General features: G+C 42.3%; 1 protein-coding gene across 7 annotated transcripts in view; it reads left to right on the forward strand.

Moving 5' to 3' along the window:
- LOC117559255 (ephrin type-B receptor 2-like) overlaps nucleotides 1–22,344 on the forward strand; it is a 112,126-nt gene that overhangs the window by 35,533 nt on the left and 54,249 nt on the right. For all 7 annotated transcript variants that reach the window (XR_004570949.1, XR_004570951.1, XR_004570950.1 and 4 more), the window contains exons 2-3: nucleotides 12,534–12,598; nucleotides 13,119–13,803. Coding sequence is in view for 4 of the 7 variants with exons in the window: in XM_034235930.1 (XP_034091821.1) it covers nucleotides 12,534–12,598; nucleotides 13,119–13,803 (750 nt within the window). In the remaining 3 variants the exon portion in view is untranslated. The remainder of the gene's footprint in view (nucleotides 1–12,533; nucleotides 12,599–13,118; nucleotides 13,804–22,344) is intronic.

Raw genomic sequence — 22,344 nt, forward strand, 5'->3', positions numbered from 1 at the left:
AATACAAGTATTATTCCTTAATGACTGTGTTCGTGTTCCGTGGTCTTTCTTTTCATAGTTGCTTCATGTCATTTTAATTTTTAGCAGTCAGTTGTGATCAAACTGCAGAGAGCTGCCATGACAAATGTCTAGTCACAAAAGGAGGGCAACATATACTAATGCACCCCCGCCCTTGCCAGCCCACACTGTCCCCATTCACCGCTCCAGCCAATGACAGCCCAGCTACATTTTAAATGCTCAACTGCAGCACAGCACTCCATTTTTAACAAATATAACTCCTCTCTCTCTGATCATGACGGATTTCAATCCCGCTGTTCTGAACACATGATGACGGATGTCTCAATGTGCATACATGCAATCAGCTGGTCAATTCAGCAATTTACACTAGTTATTTTTGTGCATGTTAATATCAGTCAATTCATATTTCGTAAAGGATGTGGGTATTTTAGTATCAACATTTATTGGAAATATGCCCAAAGGGAAAAATAGAGTCAGTAGGACCCACTCACGGGTTGGCTCAGAAGATTCTAGCGTGTATTTTTCTTAAAATAAAAAAAAATCAATGGAATCAATTTATACAAAATACAATAAAAGTGAAGCTCAACACCCCGATAAATAACTTTGCTCCTCTAGCAAATTGGCAATGTAACTCTGAGTGATGAGTGTGTGACAGATGAGGCTGTGTCTCTGCACCTCCATTTACATATTCAGTCTCTGAGCCTCCTGCTGCCTTCCTGCTTGTGTCTGTGGGAATGGGTTTTGGGTCAGTGCTCATGGCCTCTTTATTCCTGTTTAGCGGTGGCTCTGACACCTGGCCCGCTCCCCCCAGCTCCTCATTAATCGCTGCTGATACTAACAGGAAGCGAGCAGCCGAAAAAATGGGCCACTTGGATGTAACAGTGGAGGCTGGCAATTCAGGCCCACTCTGAGAACCAACAAAATACTAAACACTCAATTCAATAATAAACACAAATACTATAATTGTTTTTGTGTATTGTTATGTGTGATAAAACTGTAACTTAAAAAAGTTAAAACAATTGTAAATGTTCCCACTTTGATAGGAAAACATTTGTAAACATTTATGTTAATGATGACCTGCTGTCGCCTGTCCACCAACCAGAACATTATGCACATGTTTTCCACTTACTCCTGTTTCACACCCCTGTGAAATGGTCTAGCCTGGTGAGTCTAGGTGCTGACCAAACTCAAATGAAGGCATCCTTATGCTACGTTCACACCGGACGCGATGCGAATATTCGCTTCGCTCTAAACGCTCCTATCGCATCGCTCTAGTCGCTCGAGTTTCACCGCGGCTGCCAGCTGTGTTTACTCGCATCATTCAAACAAGACGCGCTAGCTCGGGAGCTACAACTACAACTACCTAATATGCTTCCTTGTGGAACACCACAGCTCACTGGGAGGGGGGGGGGGACAGAGTACCGTTTACCTCCACCATCTGTTCTCTCCCCTCCAGGTAGGATTGCATCCAGCTCACCGATAGTTTATCAAAACCAATTGCTTTTAGCTTGTCAATCAGAATGGGGTGATTGACAGTGTCGAAAGCCTTTTGTAGGTCCAGCATCACCATGCCGCAGTACTTGCCCTCGTCCACCTCTTGTTTGATGTGGTCGCTCAAATAGTATTGCAGAGAATTTGTTTTTGAAACCAAGCCATGTTTCTTCAACTTGTGTACCACTGAGCTCATCTGACCAGTCCAGGCTCTCCAGTTCTAGGTTAAAGGCCTCGCTAGACTAGTTTTTGAGGTCTCTAGATATGACTGTTTTGTGACAGCCGGCCCTTTGTTTTAGCTTTTTGCGGGTACAGAATATCATATAATGATCACTTAACCCGCATGCTATAACCCCTTTACTGGAGATCCTGGACCTGTCAGAGGTCAGAATGAGATCAATGGTAGTTTGTGTTGTTTCACATACCCGGGTGGGTTGGGTGATTAGCTGGCTGAAGCCGTGCAGATCACAAATCCTACTGAAGGACTTGAAGACGGACGTGTCTTTACGTTGCATATCCGTGTTCCAGTCTCCAATAATAATTGTCTCTACATCCCCCACATCAGCCAAACACCCATCTAATGTATCATAAAAGTCACTCTGTTCCGGTGGTCTATAGATTGTCCCGACTATTACAGATTTAGCATTGTCAAAAAGAATTTCAACCCACACAGATTCAATATTTTCATGATGCAGGTCAGTACGGTTTTTGAAATTGGTGTCTTTATGTATGTACATGCAGACACCACCTCCATTCACGTTCCTGTCCCTTCTCACTACAAGATAATCTTCAATTTCAATCTCTGAATCTGTAATAGATTTGTCCAATTTGGTCTCAGAAAAGCATAATATGCTTGCCTTACCGTTCATGAATAGCTGCCTGAGTTCAGCCAGTTTGTGTCTCAGGCTGTTAATGTTCAGATGAAAAATATGTAGTCCATTTTTGTTGCTTAAATGCACAATGTCGTCAGCTTGCAGATATTTGTCTTTGTCCGTTACAGCAACCGGCTTGCCGTGGTCGGGTGGTGGTGTGGGGTGGTGGTGTGGGGGGGAGGGAGGCTCCGTTGTAGCTTTAGCCGTTGATATGCTAGCAGGGTGGCTAACAACATGGCGGATATTTGTTCCCTCGGATCTCGGTTCTCTTCCTCTCGTCACTGCCTCATGCGTGTCTGTCTGCCGAGGCGTCTCCGGGGGAATCTCGAAGTCTCCGTTTATTCCTCGGTCTCCGCTGTCTCCACGGGCTCTGTTGTCGTCGCGTAGTTGTTGTTGCAGCGGAAGAGATGCTAGTTCTGATGCTAATTGTGATGCTAGCTCCTCGAGCCTGCAGTACTGGCTTCTTGTCTGCACCGGGCCCGGATTCAGATGGATGTCTCCCGCTAACAATAAGACCAAGACGATCATACTTCTTCGGTCTAGTTTGCCTGACGGGGGTAAGTACTTTCGCGTCGGGTTTGCAGTTAATAATGCATGAATGCTTGCACTTCCAAAAGCGAGGTGTTTCCTTTCCCAGCTGTTGAGAAGGTAAAAGTCATTGTGGTTCATTTGATCCCCGCTTTCATTACTCTCCTTCTCTAAGTGATGTTGCCTCATTGATGAGTTGAGGTAGGAGTCCATAATCCATATTGTCAGGAGGATGAAATATGTACAAAATCGTGAGGAATAACCGCCAAAGCGGGAGCTCTCGAAAATGCGACCACTCATAGTGAAACCGGATGTTGCTCAGCACTCTCATAATAACGTAACACAATCATGACGGATATATCCCCCCCTCTCTCTGGTCGCTGAAATGGGGAATTTAAATTACGGGCCAAAAGTTGTATTTACCCTTTATTTTATTTGTATTAGCCTATTAAAAGTAAGCAGAGGACACCAAACCAACTGAGACCGTCTGTCCGCCGCATCTACGCACAGTACAACACACACTGTACCACGCACACACCTACACACTGTACCACACACACCTCTGCTCCTAAAGCATATCAGGCTACAGCCGTTGTGTATTTTATTATGTGAAGCACTAAATGGTCTTAGAAAAATATCGACTCTTTGTTTGTAGATATCTACTAAACTAAAGCAAATAAAGAGAGTAGGCCTGTTATACTGAGTGATATATATTATACACACTGCTCTGCTTTCTGCACGGACCTCACAGCTGTTCTCACTGTAAACATCGCGATGCGATGAGAGCAGTTTCTAAATTAATATCCAGGGGATGCATGCAGAGCTGTCATTGGCTGAGATAAGTCCGGCCGTGCGTCACGCCTCCACCGTTCCCGGAAATGCATCCGCGGAGGAGCCGTGGAGGAACCATCAGTGTATCCTCGGTTAGAGCTCCTCCAGAAAGCCTCCTCGACGCTCGATCCTCGGTGTGCATTTAGAGAAATGAGATGTCCTTCAAAATGGCGCGCTGAAATTCATTTCCGGGTCACTACCGGAGGACTGAGGAGTCGAGGAGGGGAAATTTGAGTATTGAGAAGCCTCTATTATGTTTCAGAATCTTATGAATCCAGCCAGCACTTGTGTTAAATCAGACTGAGGTCTCTGCCTGGCTCAAAGCATCAAACTGAAAGATCTTTTCTGTGGCAGTATGGGAAATGTAGGATCCACTGTTTTGGGGGTGTATCAGGGACTAAAACTGACGGTATATCCTTCTGCTGCTTTAAATGTAACCAATCTGTTTTTGTCTTACGGAGCCTACACACGGCGGCGTGCGTTGCCGCTTCAACGCTTCTGCCCATTCACTTTGAATGGGGTGACGTCACGATTCGCCGAACTGCATTGTGGGAGCAAAGCGTAGCTTCTCTCGCGGTGCTCGCTGCAAAAGTAGAGCAATGTTCTACTTTTGCCGCCTCGACGGAGGCGTCAGCCAATCAAATCCCGCGTATGCAAATCTGACATTACAAGCGCTAGCCAATCAAACCGCGTGTATGTTGGGAGAGCTAGACCGCAGTTATTTCCCATATGTCAAAAAATGGAGGAGAAAATTATCGTGGCGGTACTATATGACCAGTCCCTCTTTACATACAGGGATACAAACCGGAGGAGCCAGGCATGGGGGGAGGTGGCAGAGACAGTGGGTGAAACTGGTAGGTTTTCGTCTGTTTGGGGAGTTTATATCCAGTGTACTTCGTTTGAATGGACAGCTAGCAAGCATAGACAGTATATTTAGCCAGCATGGATGTAGCATGAATGCTTTGCTTTGTATGTCCGGGGCGGGACATTCATGTGATTGGTTGTTGGTCGCGTTGTTCGTAAAAAATCCCCAAGCTTCAGACACGCCTATGGAAGCAAACAAGAGACGGATGTATTTGAATTTGATCAGACACCGAATTTATAGCATTGAAAATAATTACTTTGAAAATCATGAATCTGAATTTGTTTTGCTCCGAATTTATCTATGTGAAATAAAAATGTAAAAATTCAAGTTAAAAAAATTCGAATGTTCAAATTCAGATCCCAAAAATTCAAGTGAAAAAAATTCGACGTCAAATATTTTGGTGTTTAAAATTCGATGTCAAAAAATTCGGTGTGTAAAATTCGACGTCAAAAATTGCGATGCAGCCTCATCCGGGCTACTCAGACAGGATAAGCAATCGAGCCCTAATGCAATCAAACCGACTTCTGGCCTATCAGAGCCAAGCGGCAAACCCCGGGACAGTGCGGTGAAGCCCAATGCTGCAAACTGTAGGCGATGGATGCAGATGGGAGCAATTCCCGTAGACCCTATGTTAAAATGTCCAACTTAACATCAGAAAATGAACATGTTTCTAGCCTGGATCTACAAAAACATATTCTGTATATAGTTAGATTCCCCCTTCATGACAACGGGGCTGCTGCTCCTAGCTCCTCTCTGCTAGCTCCGTTAGCTCCGTGATGCTACAGCGGCTCAGCTCATGAGGAGAACACTACTTGAACTCGGCCATGTTTGTTGTGTTGGTTCCTGGTGGACTATTCGTCCTGCAAATATAGGATTTATCTGCCGTTGAAACAGACCGTCCATGAATGCAGTTTCTTCGGTAAGTCAACCCTGCGTACTTTATGTTATGTTACTGGTGTTTTTATTAAGCTAACGTTAATGAATGTTTAGAGTTGGGTTAGCATTTGAGCAATCGTAGCTCCATCTGTGCTAACGATGCTATGCGTAGCATCCAAGAGTGTAAAACATTAAGTGGGATGCTACTGTATACCAAAAGGCTTCTGTGCGAGGTTGCTAAAATAAGGTCATCCTTGTACGTTAGATAGTTAGTTTGCTATTTAGGTTACTGTATGCATTGTTAAGGTTCATTTAAATTCGCTATGCTCTACTATAGCATAAAACTAGCTAACTTCAACGTATTGTTGAAGAGAGGCTTAGTGTATATTAAATCAACCTCACAATGAAATGTGTGTATCTTTAAAATATGAACGTCACATTTCAAGATGGTCCAGAAATAACGCTCCCTTAGATATTGTAATATGGTTTGTTGAACTGGAGTTATTTATTGCAGCTAACCGCCTATCCGACGAACGACCCAAACATTGTTGTTTTTAATATTATTACCAATGCCTCTTTTAATTGTATTATCCTCACACTTGAGAAATAGCCTTATTGTGGCTGTAGAACAGAACATGTAACTTAATGCCTGCATTTAAGGACGATGAATAGCGTAGTCAATGCTTTAGTGACAAGGAAATGATTTGTTTAAATATGATATATGACGTTATCTGTGACTTCAGTGGAAATGAAGCTTATCCATTGCATTGCATTTGTTCAATAGGTTTGTGTCTTACCCTTACGTGTGTGATACATATGATTATGGCATTTGAAAACAAATTAATTTGACTGACTCATGAAAACCTCATCTAAAGTAACAGTAAAATAAAAAGGACCTACACAATAATACTCAATCAAACTGATAAGATAAGGACTGTGATATCCAGCAATTTCTTAAGTATAACAATAAGATTATGACTTGTTTTTAAAAGAAGATAAAAAGTAGTTTGCATGTAAAGAAGTCTGTAACCCACGCATGTAACTTTACATCTGTTTGTTCAAAGTGTCCTTAAGGTGATCCAGACAGGCTGGACCAGAGGAGGAGAGACAGATCTGGACCAGAGGAGGAGAGACAGACCTGGACCAGAGGAGGAGAGACAGATCTGGACCAGAGGAGGAGAGACAGATCTGGACCAGAGGAGGAGAGACAGACCTGGACCAGAGGAGGAGAGACAGATCTGGAGTCCTAGCAGCAGAGAACTTCAGCACGGATTCCAAGGTACACCTTTTTCATACTTTGCAAAGAATGCATAAAGTAATGACTCTAATACACTGATAGACATGCCATTAAACATGACTGAATACTAGATCACCTACACATCAGTGATGTTGAGTGCACTTTCTTAGCGAAAGGTTACATTTACATTTTACCAAGCAACATCACTTTTTTGTTCAACTTTCACATTTCAATGTATTTAAGGCAAATATTATTGAACATAGTGAGAGCTGCGACCCTTTGTCTTTCAGTGAGACAACCGAACAGAGCAAGCTTCTACAGTTGCACTAAGTTTTGATAACAGTTAAATATTATTTTAATAATACATTTATTTCAATGTTGATGAATTTAGAACGGTTTATTCATAATCTGATTATCTTTGCAGTACACTGTTGGATTTAAAAAACACATTAAAATAAGAAAATCATTATATTTATGAACAAACAAACACACCTCTTTCTTAAATAACACACTTGCTCAGCAATAATATGTGTTTTGATATTTCTGTTAGGAAAGGACACGCCTGAGAGACAGGACTGCTTCACCATGTTCTCTTTCTCTGAGGGTCCAGAAGAACATCCAAGAGGGAAAGGAGAAGCTGATGTTATGAGATTTAAGAGCAGTACAGGACATTCACTAAGAGACACTTGTATTGTAACACAAAGACCTGCACACTGACTAGTTTTGTAGTCTAACAGGAACTTCATTTGTGTTGTTTTGTGTTTTACGTTGCACCTCAGAAACAGTGTGATTATTGTCAGGCCTATAAAGTTTGGCAAAAAAAAAAGTCAGCTGATCAAATGCATTTGCCTCACTTTCTGAGCTTCACATCACTTGTGCCTTGTGCCGCAGAGTTTGCAACGTCATAAATAAATGGTGCCAATCTTCAGTCAGATGTGAATGTGTAATTTAACATTTTCAGTAAGGATAACGGACAAAAGGAGTGCAAATACAATTTATTGAAATGTGAACTAAAAGTTATCAAGCATGAACCATCACCATTTTTTTAAAATAAAAACGAAATAATATACATAAGTTACACTAAATGTTAATCTGTTAATTGACAGGCTAGGCCTGTGCAGGTGGTAACAGCTATGCCCAGCATGGGCTACATTATGTAGGTGCAGCTGGTGCAGGTCCTCCTCCATCAGGTTTGGTCCTCCTCCCTCAGGCCTGCAGGGTCTTTCCCTGCGAGGAGGGAAAGACCCTCAGCCCTCTCTGGCCAAAGCAACAGACAGGACGTTCATAAAGCTGAGGTTTCCCCCAAAGTCTCTAATCATCCATCCTGTGAATATGAGAGGGGAACAAATAGTGTAATAGATGCTTTGGACAATAAGAAATATAAAGTTAACTGTTGAGTTGCTCAGTTTTTTAGATTGACAGGGTTTAATAACACAAACAAAAGGAGAGAAATAAAGATTGGTCTATCAATAAATTGTGTTGATTTTGTCTTTTGAATTGTTTGTCTGAAGTCAAGTAGCTAGAACTGTTACTTATAGTTTGAATGATACAGTCTGGTTATAATGTGTGGAGGAGGCATCACAGGTAAGAGCACCATTTGTTGTGTTCCATCCACAACACATTGATGTGTGTGTATTTATTTATCTACTATTTCTTGAATCATTACTGTCAGTCCAAAACAAGAGATTTTGTTTTGGTAACATTTAAAAAAAAAAACATTATCTCTTTTCCACTACACTATCTTGAATACTTTAGTTTTTACGTCACTACATTTATCTAACAGCTTTAACATTGTAAAGGTGTCACTTCGGACTAATTATGACAGCATGTCCTACTCAGAGCCCTAGAGTCTCTAGGGCTCTGGTCCTACTATTTTGAGAGTTTGAACAAACCAGACCTTCATCTATTAATGTAGAAAATAGTCGGCACATTACACCATTATGAAAGTAATAATTAGTTAGCTCATTGTTCAAATGAGCTCCAACTACAACAGTTAAGTCAACTCGTGCATCGGTAATAACAATAAATCAAATGATATAATATAATAGTATAACTTGTGTCTACTTTAACAACACTTTCCTAATTATACTAGCATACTTTTACTAAAGTAACATTAACATGTTTAAATGCAGGGCTTTTGTAAGAGAGTATTTGTATAGTGTAGCATGGTCTACTTGACTTATCTAACCGAAGTGATCGTTACGTTACTTTGCAAACCGTCACCCCCAACCAACCCACACACACACACACACACACACACGTTGTGATTCACTTCAATTAATGGTAACGGAGCTTGCTAACAGCAAGGCACAAGGCTACTTCACTCATTTAGCTAGCTAATGTAAGATACAAATGCTGTCGAGCCCTCACTGCTTGTAAGATAAAGAGCACAAACTGACTACTTACCCGAGCGGCGAGCCCCGCTGTTCTCCGTCATTTTTCTCCCGGGTTGTTGTGATCACATGACTGACAAAGCCGTGAAGGCCAGAAGTCGGAGTTGCATTAGGGCTCGATTGCTTATCCTGTCTGCGTAGCCCGGATGATGCTGCATCGAATTTTATACATCGAATTTTTTTACATCGAATTTTTTGACGTCGAATTTTTGGGATCTGAATTTGAACATTCGAATTTTTTTCACTTGAATTTTTACATTTTTATTTCACATAGGTAAATTCGGAGCAAAAACATTTAGATACATGATTTTCAAAGTAATTATTTTCAATGTTATAAATTCGGTGTCTAATACAATTCAAATACTTCTGTCTCTTGTTTGCTTCCATACACGCCCACCGCCAAGCGGTAACGCACGCCGCTGTGTGTAGGGGCCGTTACTCTTACGAGTCCTAATTTTATAGAAGTAGAATAATAAATCAAGCTGTGCTCTGTCTGAAAATCATGACAGTATTACAATATATACACATCATTTGGCTGCCTGCAATTAACCATGAACCGTCGATCATTTCCCTTGGAGGTAAATCTGAGATTTTTTGTTGTTAAAATTATTATAGACAATAGCCAATTTTTATATATTGTATCAACTTCTAGTAATTGCTGTTTGATGAACCATGTGGTTTGTTATTAGAGTTAAAAGTGGGCACACCTCTAGTGTCGCAGTGATCTCTGTGCTGCTGAAGACACGTGAAGCTGAGAGCAGCATGTTTGAGGGCGTTCAGTGAATTACTTCCGCTCTGTTTGTAGGCTAATAGCTACTTTTATGCAAAGACTCATTGAAGTGGGCAACGTGTGTGTTAGTTTGTGCAGTTGTGTGTGTACTTATTAGATCATAAAGGCAGACAATAAAAGCACCAGAATGAAACAACTGTCACTTAAATGTATTTTGTGACGGAACATGAACAGGAAGTCCGGCTGTCATCCCCTCTCGTCTCAAAGCCCCTGAAGGGAGAGGCTTTACTCAGCACCCGGACTCTCAGGGTGATGTGAATAATTGAGGATGTGTTGGATACCCAGAGCTAGCAGCATGGTTTCACCTGACATGTGGTGGATAGGATTAGACCTCACTCAGAGGTTTATGGATGTAGAGTCACAGAGAGCAGATGCCTGGGGCAGGAGAGGAGCTGTCAGGGAGCTGTGGATGTGTGTGGCTATTATTAGCACTGTGTTTAAATATGCAAAGGGGCGTTTTGGTGTGAGCGTGGCCGTGTTGTTTCAAGAACCTGTGAGATGATAACATGCTATCTAGGAAGTCAGTATTATTTTTGTCAGATTCTTCATAAGTTAATCAGCATTGTTCACATTACAAAGTGATCTACCAGCAACATGTACAAGTTTCCCAAAACAGTGTTGTTGAGGAACGCTTGACCTTTCCTCTTTTACTTCCGTAGATCTCTGTGTTGGCATGTTTTGCAAAGAGTGATTTGAAATCAGTTTCTCATGTCTGTTTGTACACAGTCCTGGTTACTGTAAGAAACATAACATATTCAGACACAGATGAAAATGATGAATTATTTGAGACTATAATTATTGTTCTTTTGCTCCACCATTTACTGTACAATCACGACCCTGACAGAAAGTGTCTACTCTTTCTTATCATTTTTACTTTCTCATTGTCTGTCACACACATGCAGCTGCACACACTCCCCTGTTCCGAGTAACGGACACATCTAAGGGGATTACTAAATCAAGATACAAAAAAGAGTAACTGCATTCCCTTACAGTTACAGTAAGAAAAAACATAATCAGATTACTGTTAAAAAAATGTATACTGAGGATTGCTTGCAGGATAACAATGTATCAAGAAAGATGGATATATTAAAGGTAGACTTACTGCCTGGATTTTCTTTTTGGTTTTTCTTTTCGTTACTTTCATTCTTTATTTAAATTGATTTTTTTAAAACAGTAGGTGGACACCTGATTCATTAAAACGAAAATACAGTGTTCTTTTAATTCATATATTAAACTAAAACACTTTTTGTAAGTGCTACTGTATAGCCTACATTGAATAAGACACATTTATGAACCTGAATATCTTGGTTTCTTCTTTTCTATTGTCACATTGTTCTATTTTCTTACATAATACACTTAAAGGTACCCTATTATACTGTTTTTCATCAATACGATACGATATACTTTATTGTTCCCGTAAGGAAATGTGTTCTGGACTCCGTCCTGCAATTCCACATACATGTACATATACAAACATAGTAAACATTAAAATACACACACATATCATCACTCATACACCGTTTGCACAAACACAATACACAGACGCACCTACTGACGCAGGCGACCTATTGCACCCCTCATGGCCAACATGAGTATTACATCACATGTGAGTGTTGAGCAGCTTAATGGACAGAGGCAGGAACGAGTGCTTCTAGAGCTTCAGCCTGCTCTTGGGAACCCTGCATCTTCTACCAGAAGGAAGGAGCTGGAATTCTGGGTGGAGCATGTGGGGGGGATCAGACACGGTTTGTTGTGCCTGTCTAATAATGGACTGCTCATATATGTTGAGGAGAGATGGATGTTTTTTGACCCCCATAATTCTCATAGCAGTCTGTACCAGGCCAGCGATCTGTGATGATATTTGGTTACGAAGAACTCAAGGGTGCTCTAGGAGGAGATTCAGGTGATAAGGTGGGCGGGGGTTACCTTGGTTGGTGATTGGCTAATGGTTACACAAGCCAAAAAATCGTTATGACATCATAAAGTGGCCAAAATCTGGCAGGTTTTTATATGGATCAGGACAAAAAGTGAGAGAATATTTTTTCTTGAAACTTTCAGAATCTCTTTACACTTGTTTATGTAGAAAATACATGAAAAAGGGGATTTTGCATAATAGGTGACCTTTAAGTAAAAAACACCTGATATTTAATTTCTCCTAATTGCGTTTGATGTTGAGGTCATCCATCGGAAAGTAATCAGGTTACTTTTATATTTTGATACTCAAGTTAGATTACTGATTACAGGTAACCAGTAATTGTAACGGATTACATTTAAAAAAAAAAAAGTAATCCTCCCAACCCTGATCTCCACATTGTGATTTTATCCAGCTAGACACATGTTTCACAAACATCCCAATTGTTTAATGACCAATTACAGTAATTCGACACATATCTTAAATATAAATTCATTTCAAATAAATAAATTACAAATAAATTACACATTTATTTTCACCCTTATGCAAGTGGTCAGGATGAATGTGAGCTAAAAATAAATTACAATTACAGAAATGAAGAAATGTTTGCCAGTGCAGTATGTAAAATGACTGAATTAAATTTCCTGTAATAAACTCAATATCTATGACTGAATATATAATATAATATTTGATTTTCATATTTGATTTTGTCACCTGCAGAAGTACTAATGGACTCAACCACAGCAACAGCAGAACTGGGCTGGACCATCTACCCATCACAGGGGGTGAGTGGAACAAACCAATACACAAGGAACCGCCTGCAGTATGCAGCTGACCTTCTGATGTTCTGTTGCAATGTGACAGTCACCATAGTGATGCATTCACAGTAGCTTTTCAGGTTGAAATGCACCAATGAGAGGACTCCCTCAGTGTCAATAAAAAACACTTGTTTAAAGCTCTGGAATTAGGGAGGGCCTTGTTTCAGTGCTAACGGATGATGATGAAAGCCTCTATACATAAAGTTTTAACATGTAAAGTAACCAACAATTTCATAGCCTTTATGTGCCTTTTATCTATTCTTATGTGTGCCTTTTATCTATTATTGTAATATTATATTAGCACTGCAAAACCTTCTAAGGTGTGTTCAGACTAAATTTGAAATGAGTGATGATATGTGTGTATGACAAACCAGGTATTTATTTTGGGCCGTACCACTTCATAAAACCTATAAGTGTACGTTTTTGTAGTTCTTGTTCATTAATTATGTGTCACTGAATAAACTGTTGTTGCTTGTGTGTTTTGTAGTGGGAAGAAGTGAGTGGCTATGATGAAAACATGAACACTATTCGAACATACCAAGTGTGCAACGTCTTCAATAGCAGCCAGAACAACTGGGTCCGCACCAAGTACATCCGGCGCCGCGGGGCTCAGCGCATCCACGTCCAGATGAAGTTCTCAGTGCGAGACTGCAGTTCTATACCCAACGTCCCTGGCTCCTGCAAGGAGACCTTCAATCTGTACTACTATGAGTCTGACTCTGACACAGCCACTAAATTGTCCCCTCCCTGGATGGAGAACCCCTGGGTGAAGGTGGACACTATAGCAGCCGATGAGAGTTTCTCTCAGGTGGATCTTGGTGGACGCATCATGAAGATTAACAGTGAAGTCCGGAGTTTTGGACCTGTTTCGCGCAGCGGCTTCTACCTTGCTTTTCAGGATTACGGTGCATGCATGTCAATCATCGCTGTTCGAGTCTTCTACAGGAAATGTCCCCGTGTGACCCAGAATGGTGCCATCTTCCCAGAAACTCTTTCTGGAGCAGAGAGCACGTCTCTGGTGGCGGCCAGAGGGGTGTGTGTTCCCAACGGGGAGGAGGTGGATGTTCCCATCAAGCTGTACTGCAACGGGGAGGGGGAGTGGATGGTCCCCATCGGGCGCTGCATGTGCAAGGCCGGGTACGAGTCAGTGGAGAATGGAACGGTCTGCAGAGGTAAGACACCACAGGGTCTAGACTAGAAAGCATTTACATTGCATTTAGCTGACGCTTTTATCCAAAGCGACTTACAATAAGTACATTCGACCAGGAAGACACAAACTTGAAGAAAACAGAATCATATAAGTACATCAGGCTTCATAGAGCAAAACATTTCAAGTGCTACTCAACTGGCTTTAGATAAGCCAGTCCTTTATCAGTATATAAGTGCTTTGTTAATAAATCTATCGCTCGAAGTGGAGTCGAAAGAGATGAGTTTTCAGTCTGCGCCGGAAGGTGTGTAAGCTTTCTGCTGTCCTGATGTATCTCAGCAAATATTGCATGTGACAGTAAAACATGAGTGTATATGTGTGGTCCCAACCACATTTATAAATAGGGTTGTTTTTTTCTTTAGTACCAGCATTATGGGGAGATTAATCAAAGTTGCGAGTACAGGAGGCCTGTTCCTTCCTGCTCCCCAACAGCTGATTGGTGTTATAAGAGCAGTGTACCGAGTGACAAGACACTGCTACACAACACCAGTCATCTTCCTCAACCTAATCATCTGTGTCTTCTCTAATAAGGAATGAATGTAATTCATTGTTTCAACTTGTGTGTTCTTTATAGTGACTAACGTGTCCTCTATGCAAGCCTCCCGTGTCTGTCCTCAAATCCCCGGGACTGTGAGACAGACACGGGCTGAGCAGCGGGAAGTCAGTGTGGTGCTTGTGAAGCAGGCTGTTGAAATGATTATGTATTTACTTGCGAGCAATGACACGATGGGGCATCTGCTGCAGGGTGCAGTGTCACAGCTACAGTGGAGGAGGCCGGGGGAAATTGGAAAATAATTTACAGATTTCTTCTAATTGTATGATTGAATAACAGAAACCAATTGAAACTGTTTGCATTTAGAAAGTTTGATAAACCATATGACTTGAACCGTTAGTATAAATATAAATATAAGTAAAGGTTTTCATAAGTACAGTTTTTTGTGAAAGAAGCCTGTGAACTGTTTTAACTCTCTCATAAAATAATCGGAATCAATAAGCAGACCTGGAAATGAAACTGGAACCTTCAAATCCAAACAATACCCAACCCTATTTACTAAGGAAAAAAGGTGAGAAGTTAAAGCTAGATTGACGTGCATTTTGATGAAAAATAACTGTAGCTAGTTAAGTAAGTTAGAGTTATTTAGTTCAGCCTATATGTAAATATTAACATTGTTGACTGAAAGGATATGCAAATAAGTGAGTGGCGTAATGAAGTGATGTCAAGCAACCTTTTCAAGCAGACGTCAGCTACTTTCCAGTTAATAATCTTAATCAGGTCCTTCCCTGCATCTTGGCTGAGTGAAGACTAACATGTGATGCAATATTTAATACCTTTAAACAAACAGATGGAGGTCAGAGGATTCTTCCTGCATTGCCTCCTGGGATCAAGCATGTTGGCTGGCTCTTGTGATGGTGGCCCAGGATGGGGCCCACAGTAGAGCTCCATCTCCTTAACAAGTGTGTCTTTGGCAAGACTCTGAGGATGAGTACTGTTTGCCTGGTCACTTGAAATAAAACTAAAATGTGACTTCCATTTCATGATGCATTTGTAACAGACCAATAGATCACACATGAGTTATATCTCACACAGGCTCCGCCCTCTACTGGACTCTATGGGTACTACTCTCAACCATGCTATGCGAGCATTCACATACTGAGTTGCATAAACGTAGCCGGCCAATCTGGGCGAGCCTACCTGAATGCGTGCGCAGGCCCACAGTATATAAGGCGGCTACGCCTCCTGACTGTCATCCTTTTTCTCTTCAGCGAGCAGGACAAACAACTGACAGAAATAAACGTGAGAAGAGGAAAGTATAAGAAGGAAAAAGTTACCGTTAATCGTCATGGATTCACCACTCCTTGAGCCCCGGCCCTGTCCTTCATGTCCTGGCTTAATTGCGGGCGTCGATCCCCACCACCTCTGCTTCGAGTGCTTGGGGGACCAGGATATGGCCGAGGCGGTGTCATTCACGTTCGCCATTCACGTTCGCCATTCCATTGCGGATGGCTCCGTTTGCCGGGGAGGAGGATGGCGAGGACTTCTCGTTGTAGGGCACTTCCCGGTCCGGCGTCCATGGAAGTCCATTGCCCAGGTCTGTACTTCCCCCTGGTGATGACCATGGCGGCGGAGCATGGCAGCCCATCTGCAGGCAGCAGGCTGGGCAGAGAACCTCTGCCCCGCTGCCGCGTGACAGGGCGGCTGCAAATAAACACGGGTGTGTTGGGCGTCTCGCTGATTGCTCTTCCGCAAGATGCCCCCACCTCACCGGATCAGAGCGATTATTTGGCCGTAGCATCGGCCAAATTAATATCCTGGTCCACGGTGTGGCCACCGCTGCTTGCCGTGTGATGTCCCTGGCCACAGTGGGATCACGCCGCATGGCACTTTCCAAAAAATAAAAAAGCTGTGTACTGACAGAATGGATGGACACTGAAGCTGGGGTACTCGCTCCAGTTTTGTCCCTCCTCCATTCAGGGGCATAAGAGAGGCAAATCTATAATCCCAGGAGGAGATGAGAGGAGTTTCCTTTCAACATAGATTCAGGCCCTGTTGCAAAAACAGGCTGTGTCTGTTGTGCACTCTCAGGACAGAGAAAAGGGGCTTTACTCCATGTACTTCCTGTTTCCCAAGAAGACTTCCTGGATCTTCGCAGCCTGAATCAGCACATTGCCTGCGAAAAGTTCCATATGTAAACCAATTACTGGAACTAGGGCAGCCGGGCGATTGGTTCACAACCATCGACCTGAAGGACGCTTACTTTCATGTAAAAAAATTGCTCCAAAGCACAGAAAGTATTTGCGTTTTGCCTTCCAGGGGGTAGCCTACGAGTACAACAGACTACCGTTTGGTTACTCCCTATCCCCACGCACGTTCAGCAAATGTGTGGCCACAGCACTTCAGCCACTTCGCGACCATGGCATGAGGGTTTTCTAATATGACCTCATAGTCCAGGGGAAAGGGCAAACATCGCCGAATTGATCCAAGTGGATTGCGGTCAATTGGAAGAAGAGCAGTCCCATACCTCACCAGCAGGTGGTGTATCTCGATACAGCTCGATGCAGGCAGACTACGTGCCACCCTGTCAGAGAGCAGACAGGCATCCCTGCTTCAGGCAGTTTTCAGGCTGCGACAGAGGGCAACGGTGACAGCTTTGACCATTATGCAGACTCTTGGTCTCATGGCGGCTGCTCACCTCGTGGTACCGCTGGGGTTACTGCATATGCGTCGCCAACCTCCGATACTGGGGGTCCTCAAAGCATCTGCGGAGGGGAACTCCACTGGGGCGGGTGACCTCCTACATCACGGCATCCGTGACAGGATGGGGGGGGACCTGCCTAGAGAGAGCTAGAGTGGCTGGCCTCTGACAGAGAGTGGCTGGCCTCTGACAGAGACTCGGCACATCAACTTTCTAGGGCTGCGGGCAGTAGTGTTGGTCCTACAGCACTTCAAACCCTTACTACAGGGCAAACATGTGCTGGTGAGGAGCAACAACCGCACCACAGTTGCTTCACCCGGAGGTGGTGAAGCAGATCTGGGCCCAGTTCGGGAAAGCGGAGGTGGACTTGTTCGCCAACCGACGCAACAGCCACAGTACCCTATGGTGTTCCCTGGCTCTGCAAGACAATCCACACTTGGGGGTGGACGTGTTTGCACACGAGCCATGGCCAAGAAAGCTGCTCTACTCCTTTCCACCGCTGCGTCTCATTCTCCCCCTCCTGGAGAGGAACATTATATTGTATAGATAAAGCTTCTCAAATATATTCACCAAGACATGATGGTGTTTTTTTGATAAATTATACCATTTAAATTATCATAAAACATAACGTTTACTGTATTAAAGGTGTCGTATGGATGCTCATGAATATATGCTGAAAACCCATTATGAGTACAAATGCTCACCTCACTACAATTAACTCCAAGGCCAAGGCCAAGGGCAGGGCAAGGCAAGGCAAGGCAAGGCAAGGCAAGGCAAGGCAAGGCACTTTACAAAAAATGAAAGACATTAAGAAAATGGCATTTAAAATCAGTCATTAAAAAGAAAAGCTAATAAAATAAACATTAAAAGAAAAAAATACATGGATAAAAGTTACAGTGCAGTCTAAGATATGAATAGTTCAATTAAAAGCAGCGACAAAAAGAAAAGTCTTCAGCCTGGATTTAAAAGTAGTAAGAGTTGCAGCGGACCTGCAGGTTTCTATGAGTTTGTTCCAGATATTTGGAGCATAATAACTGAACGCTGCTTCTCCATGTTTAGTTCTGACTCTGGGGACAGAAAGCTGACCAGTCCCTGAAGACCTGAGAGATCTGGATGGTTCATAATTTAGCAGGAGGTCAGAAATGTATTTTGGGCCTAAACCATTCAGTGCTTTATAAACCAGCAGCAGTATTTTGAAATCTATTCTTTGACACACAGGAAGCCAGTGTAAAGATCTCAGAACTGGAGTGATGTGATCCACTTTCTCAGTGTTAGTGAGGACTCGAGCAGCAGCGTTCTGAATCAGCTGCAGCTTTCTAATAGATTTTTTTGTGAGACCTGTGAAGACACCATTGCAGTAGTCCAGTCTACTGAAGATAAAAGCATGGACAAGTTTTTCCAAATCCTGCTGTGACATTAGTCTTTTAATCCTAGATATATTCTTTAGGTGATAGTAGGCTGATTTAGTAACTGTTTTAATGTGACTGTTGAAACTCAGGTCAGAGTCCATGACTACACCTAGATTTCTGGCTTTATCTGTTGTTTTGAACATTGCAGACTGAAGCTCAGCGCTAACTTTTATACGTTCTACCTTGGCTCCAAAAACCATTACCTCAGTTTTATCTTTGTTTAATTGGAGAACGTTCTGACACATCCAGTCATTGATTTGTTCAATGCACTTACTCAGTGTTTGAATTGGAGCATAGTCTCCTGGTGAAATTGTTACGTACATTTGTGTGTCATCTGCATAGCTATGGTAACTTATTTTGTTGTTCTTCATTATCTGAGCCAGTGGTAGCATGTAGATGTTAAAGAGAAGAGGCCCCAAGATGGAGCCTTGAGGTACCCCACATGTCATATTTGTCAACTCAGATGTGTATTTACCTATAGAAACAAAGTTGTTTCTGTCCTTTAAGTAGGATTCAAACCAATTTAGAACTGTTTCCGAAAGTCCCACCCAGTTCTCCAGTCGGTCTAGTAATATGTTCTGGTCAACAGTGTCAAACGCAGCACTGAGATCTAATAATTAGGGCCGGGACTTTAACGCGTTAATTAAGATTAATTAATTACACAAAAATTAACGCGTTAAAAAAATTAACGCATTTTAATCGCACTTATTTTTGCACCGCGGAACGTTTCTCACTGGATGAGTTTCAGGCGTACCGATTATACTGGAGCACCAACTAACGTTCATGACTTCAGACAACAACAAACCACAGTGAACAACAGTGGGAAATGTTGTTTTTAAAAACGGACGGATGGAAGCGTCGATAAGAGCACGGTTGTGTGCAAATTATGCAAAAAGGAATTCGCATATCACCGCAGCACATCAAGGCTCAAGTATCACCTCAATGCAAAACATATAGCAGCTAGCGTGGAAGCTAGCGTGGACGTTAGCCTCTTTTATCGCGTTCACACCAAAAAGAGCCGGTACTAAAATGTGTTAATGAGAACCTTTTTACCCCCACGAAAGTCCCTGCTAGAGAGCAGAGAGCTGCTAGAGAGCAGGGACTTTCGTGCGGCTCTCTTGTGAGAAAAGAGCTATATTTCTGATTGGCTGGGCGGATTGCAAACCACGCCCCGTAAAACTCCCAAAAAGTTTTGTGAAGCCGCCATTTTATTATCCTCGCATTAGCATTATTAGCATTAGCCCAGCGCAGAAACGCAGAGAGGCTAACTTATGGCAACACAAAATAAAACATGGGAGCGGTGGAGATGAGGAGGTGTCGGCGTTCTGGCGATTTACTCGGAAGGCTGCTGGGACTCCCAGCAGCTTCTACTGAAGCCAGTCCCTAACTCCGGGGACTTCCGGCCGGGGACTTTGGGCACGCAGTATACGCCGTGAAGTGGTTTGCGGCCTGCCAGTAAACCCAAAGCAGAAGAAGAAGAAGTGACGTCAGCGGCTTCATTTGCCTAATCCACCCCCAGGTTCAAAGAGTTCTCATGAACTAAATCTCATGAACCTTTGTGGGAAAAGTACTGCGGTGTGAATGCGCCTAATGGTATACTAAAATCCATGTGAAAAAAAATTGCTTCTCACTGTTCTTAGGTCAAATATGTATATGCGATTAAAAATGCGATTAATTTCGATTAATTAATTACAAAGCCTCTAATTAATTAGATTAATTTTTTTAATCGAGTCCCGGCCCTACTAATAATACTAACACTGAAGTTCTGCCACTGTCTGTGTTTAAGTGGATGTCATTAAAGACCTTTACAAGAGCAGTCTCAGTGCTGTGGTTTGGACGAAAGCCTGACTGGAACACATCGAAACAGTTATTTAAATGCAGAAATTACTCAACTGTTGAAAAACAACTTTTTCAATGATTTTACCTAGAAATGGGAGGTTTGATAATATGGGCCTGTAATTGTTCATTACTGAAGCATCTAGATTATTCTTTTTTAAGAGTGGTTTAATGACTACAGTTTTCAGGGCCTGTGGAAAAATACCTGAGTGAAGAGATTTGTTTACTATATGAAGTAGATCTGAGGCCATGCAAGGCAAAACATCTTTGAAAAATCCTGTTGGAATAATATCAAGGCAGCAAGAGGAGGATTTCAGAAGTTGAATAATGTCCTCTAGGTTTTTATCATTAATCTGATGGAATTGTGTCATGGTGTTTGAATTTATGTTAAGTGGACACAGAGACAACACATTTGCTGTTCCTGATGCAGAGGCACTGACTGCTTGTCTGATTTTCTGAATTTTGTCAGTGAAGAAGGAGGCAAAATCATTGCACGCCCTGGTGGATAGAAATTCAGAGGCTACTGACACTGGGGGGTTAGTTAGTCTGTCGACGGTAGCAAACAAGGCACGTGCGTTGTTTTTGTTTTTGGTAATGATGTCAGAGAAGAAAGACTGTCGTGCGTTTTTCAATTCCAAATTATAAAGGCCAAGTCTCTCTTTATAGATTTCAAAGTGAACCTGGAGATTTGTTTTTCGCCACCTGAGTTCAGCTTTTCGACATTCTCTTTTTTCTGCTCTCACGGTCATGGCCTTTCTCCATGGAGATATTTTCTTGCCAGACACTTCCTTTACCTTAGTTGGAGCAATGGCATCTATAACATTTTACATTTTTGAATTAAAATGATCTACTAGCTCATTTACTGAGATGTTAGCAGGGGCAAGTGTGGAAGAAAAATTCTGAGTAAACATTTCCCTAGTATTTTCAGTTAAATATCGCTTTGTGGTTATCTCTTTTTGAACATTTTTGTGAACAGAAATAGAGCTCTCAAAGAAAACACAGGAATCAGAGAGTGCAACATCAGTCACCACAACCTTAGAGATATTCAGACCCTTTGAGATAATTAAGTCCAGAGTGTGCCCCTTATTGTGCGTAGGCTCCGTCACATGCTGAGTCAGTCCATAGCTTTCAAGAACACAAAACAGTTATTTTGCCCCTCTGTCCTGGGGGTTGTCAACATGGATGTTAAAATCACCAACAATGACTAGATGGTCAAAGTCAATACACACTATAGACAGCAGTTCGGTAAAATCATCAAAAAAGCTTGCACAGTATTTGGGTGGTCTATAGATATTTAGGAACAGAGCTCGAGAGGAGCATGTCAGCTGAAGGGCCACATATTCAAAAGAAGCAAAGTTCCCATAAGATGTCTTCCTGCATTGAATGGAATCATTGAACAGAATAGCAACTCCACCCCCTTTCTTATGCATTCTTTCCTGACTCATAAAACTAAAGTTGGGAGGGGTTGATTCGATAAGAACAGCTGCACTGTTATTTTGTTCAATCCAAGTTTCTGTTAAAAACATAAAATCGAGATTGTGCTCAGTGATAAAATCATTGATTAAAAATGTTTTTCCTGCCAAAGACCTGACATTTAATAAAGCTCGTTTAAGTTCGTTAAACACACTATCAGTCAGGTTTTTTGTAACAAGCTGTGGCTGACATGGAATCACTGTTTGAGCGCTTCCTGTATCTAAGATGATTCACCGCTCTTAATCTATTACCTATCAACACAGATATCGGCAAAGCTACAGGCAGGCAGGGTCCCGGCATGTCCTGGAAAGAGTTGAGAGTGCCATACGCCCTTGAGCCTGGACCCAACAGATATCAGTTTGCAGCGTTTTGTACACGCACATCCCTATCAGGCTTTGAAGGGGAGGGAGAACCCACCACCCTGCTCCTCTCATCATAAGAGGGCAGGGTGAGGGCTACACTGTAGGAAGGGGGGTTTGGAAATCTGCTTCCATCTTCCTTGTATTGTTGTGGTTTGGATGATTGTGGTAGGCATGGTGATGAAGCCGGGGGAGATGGTGCGCATCTCTGCTTCGGTGATTTTGGTGGGCGTCG

The sequence above is a fragment of the Gymnodraco acuticeps genome, unplaced genomic scaffold (assembly GCF_902827175.1).
Source record: "Gymnodraco acuticeps unplaced genomic scaffold, fGymAcu1.1, whole genome shotgun sequence".
In the NCBI taxonomy this organism is placed as follows: Eukaryota; Metazoa; Chordata; class Actinopteri; order Perciformes; family Bathydraconidae; genus Gymnodraco; species Gymnodraco acuticeps.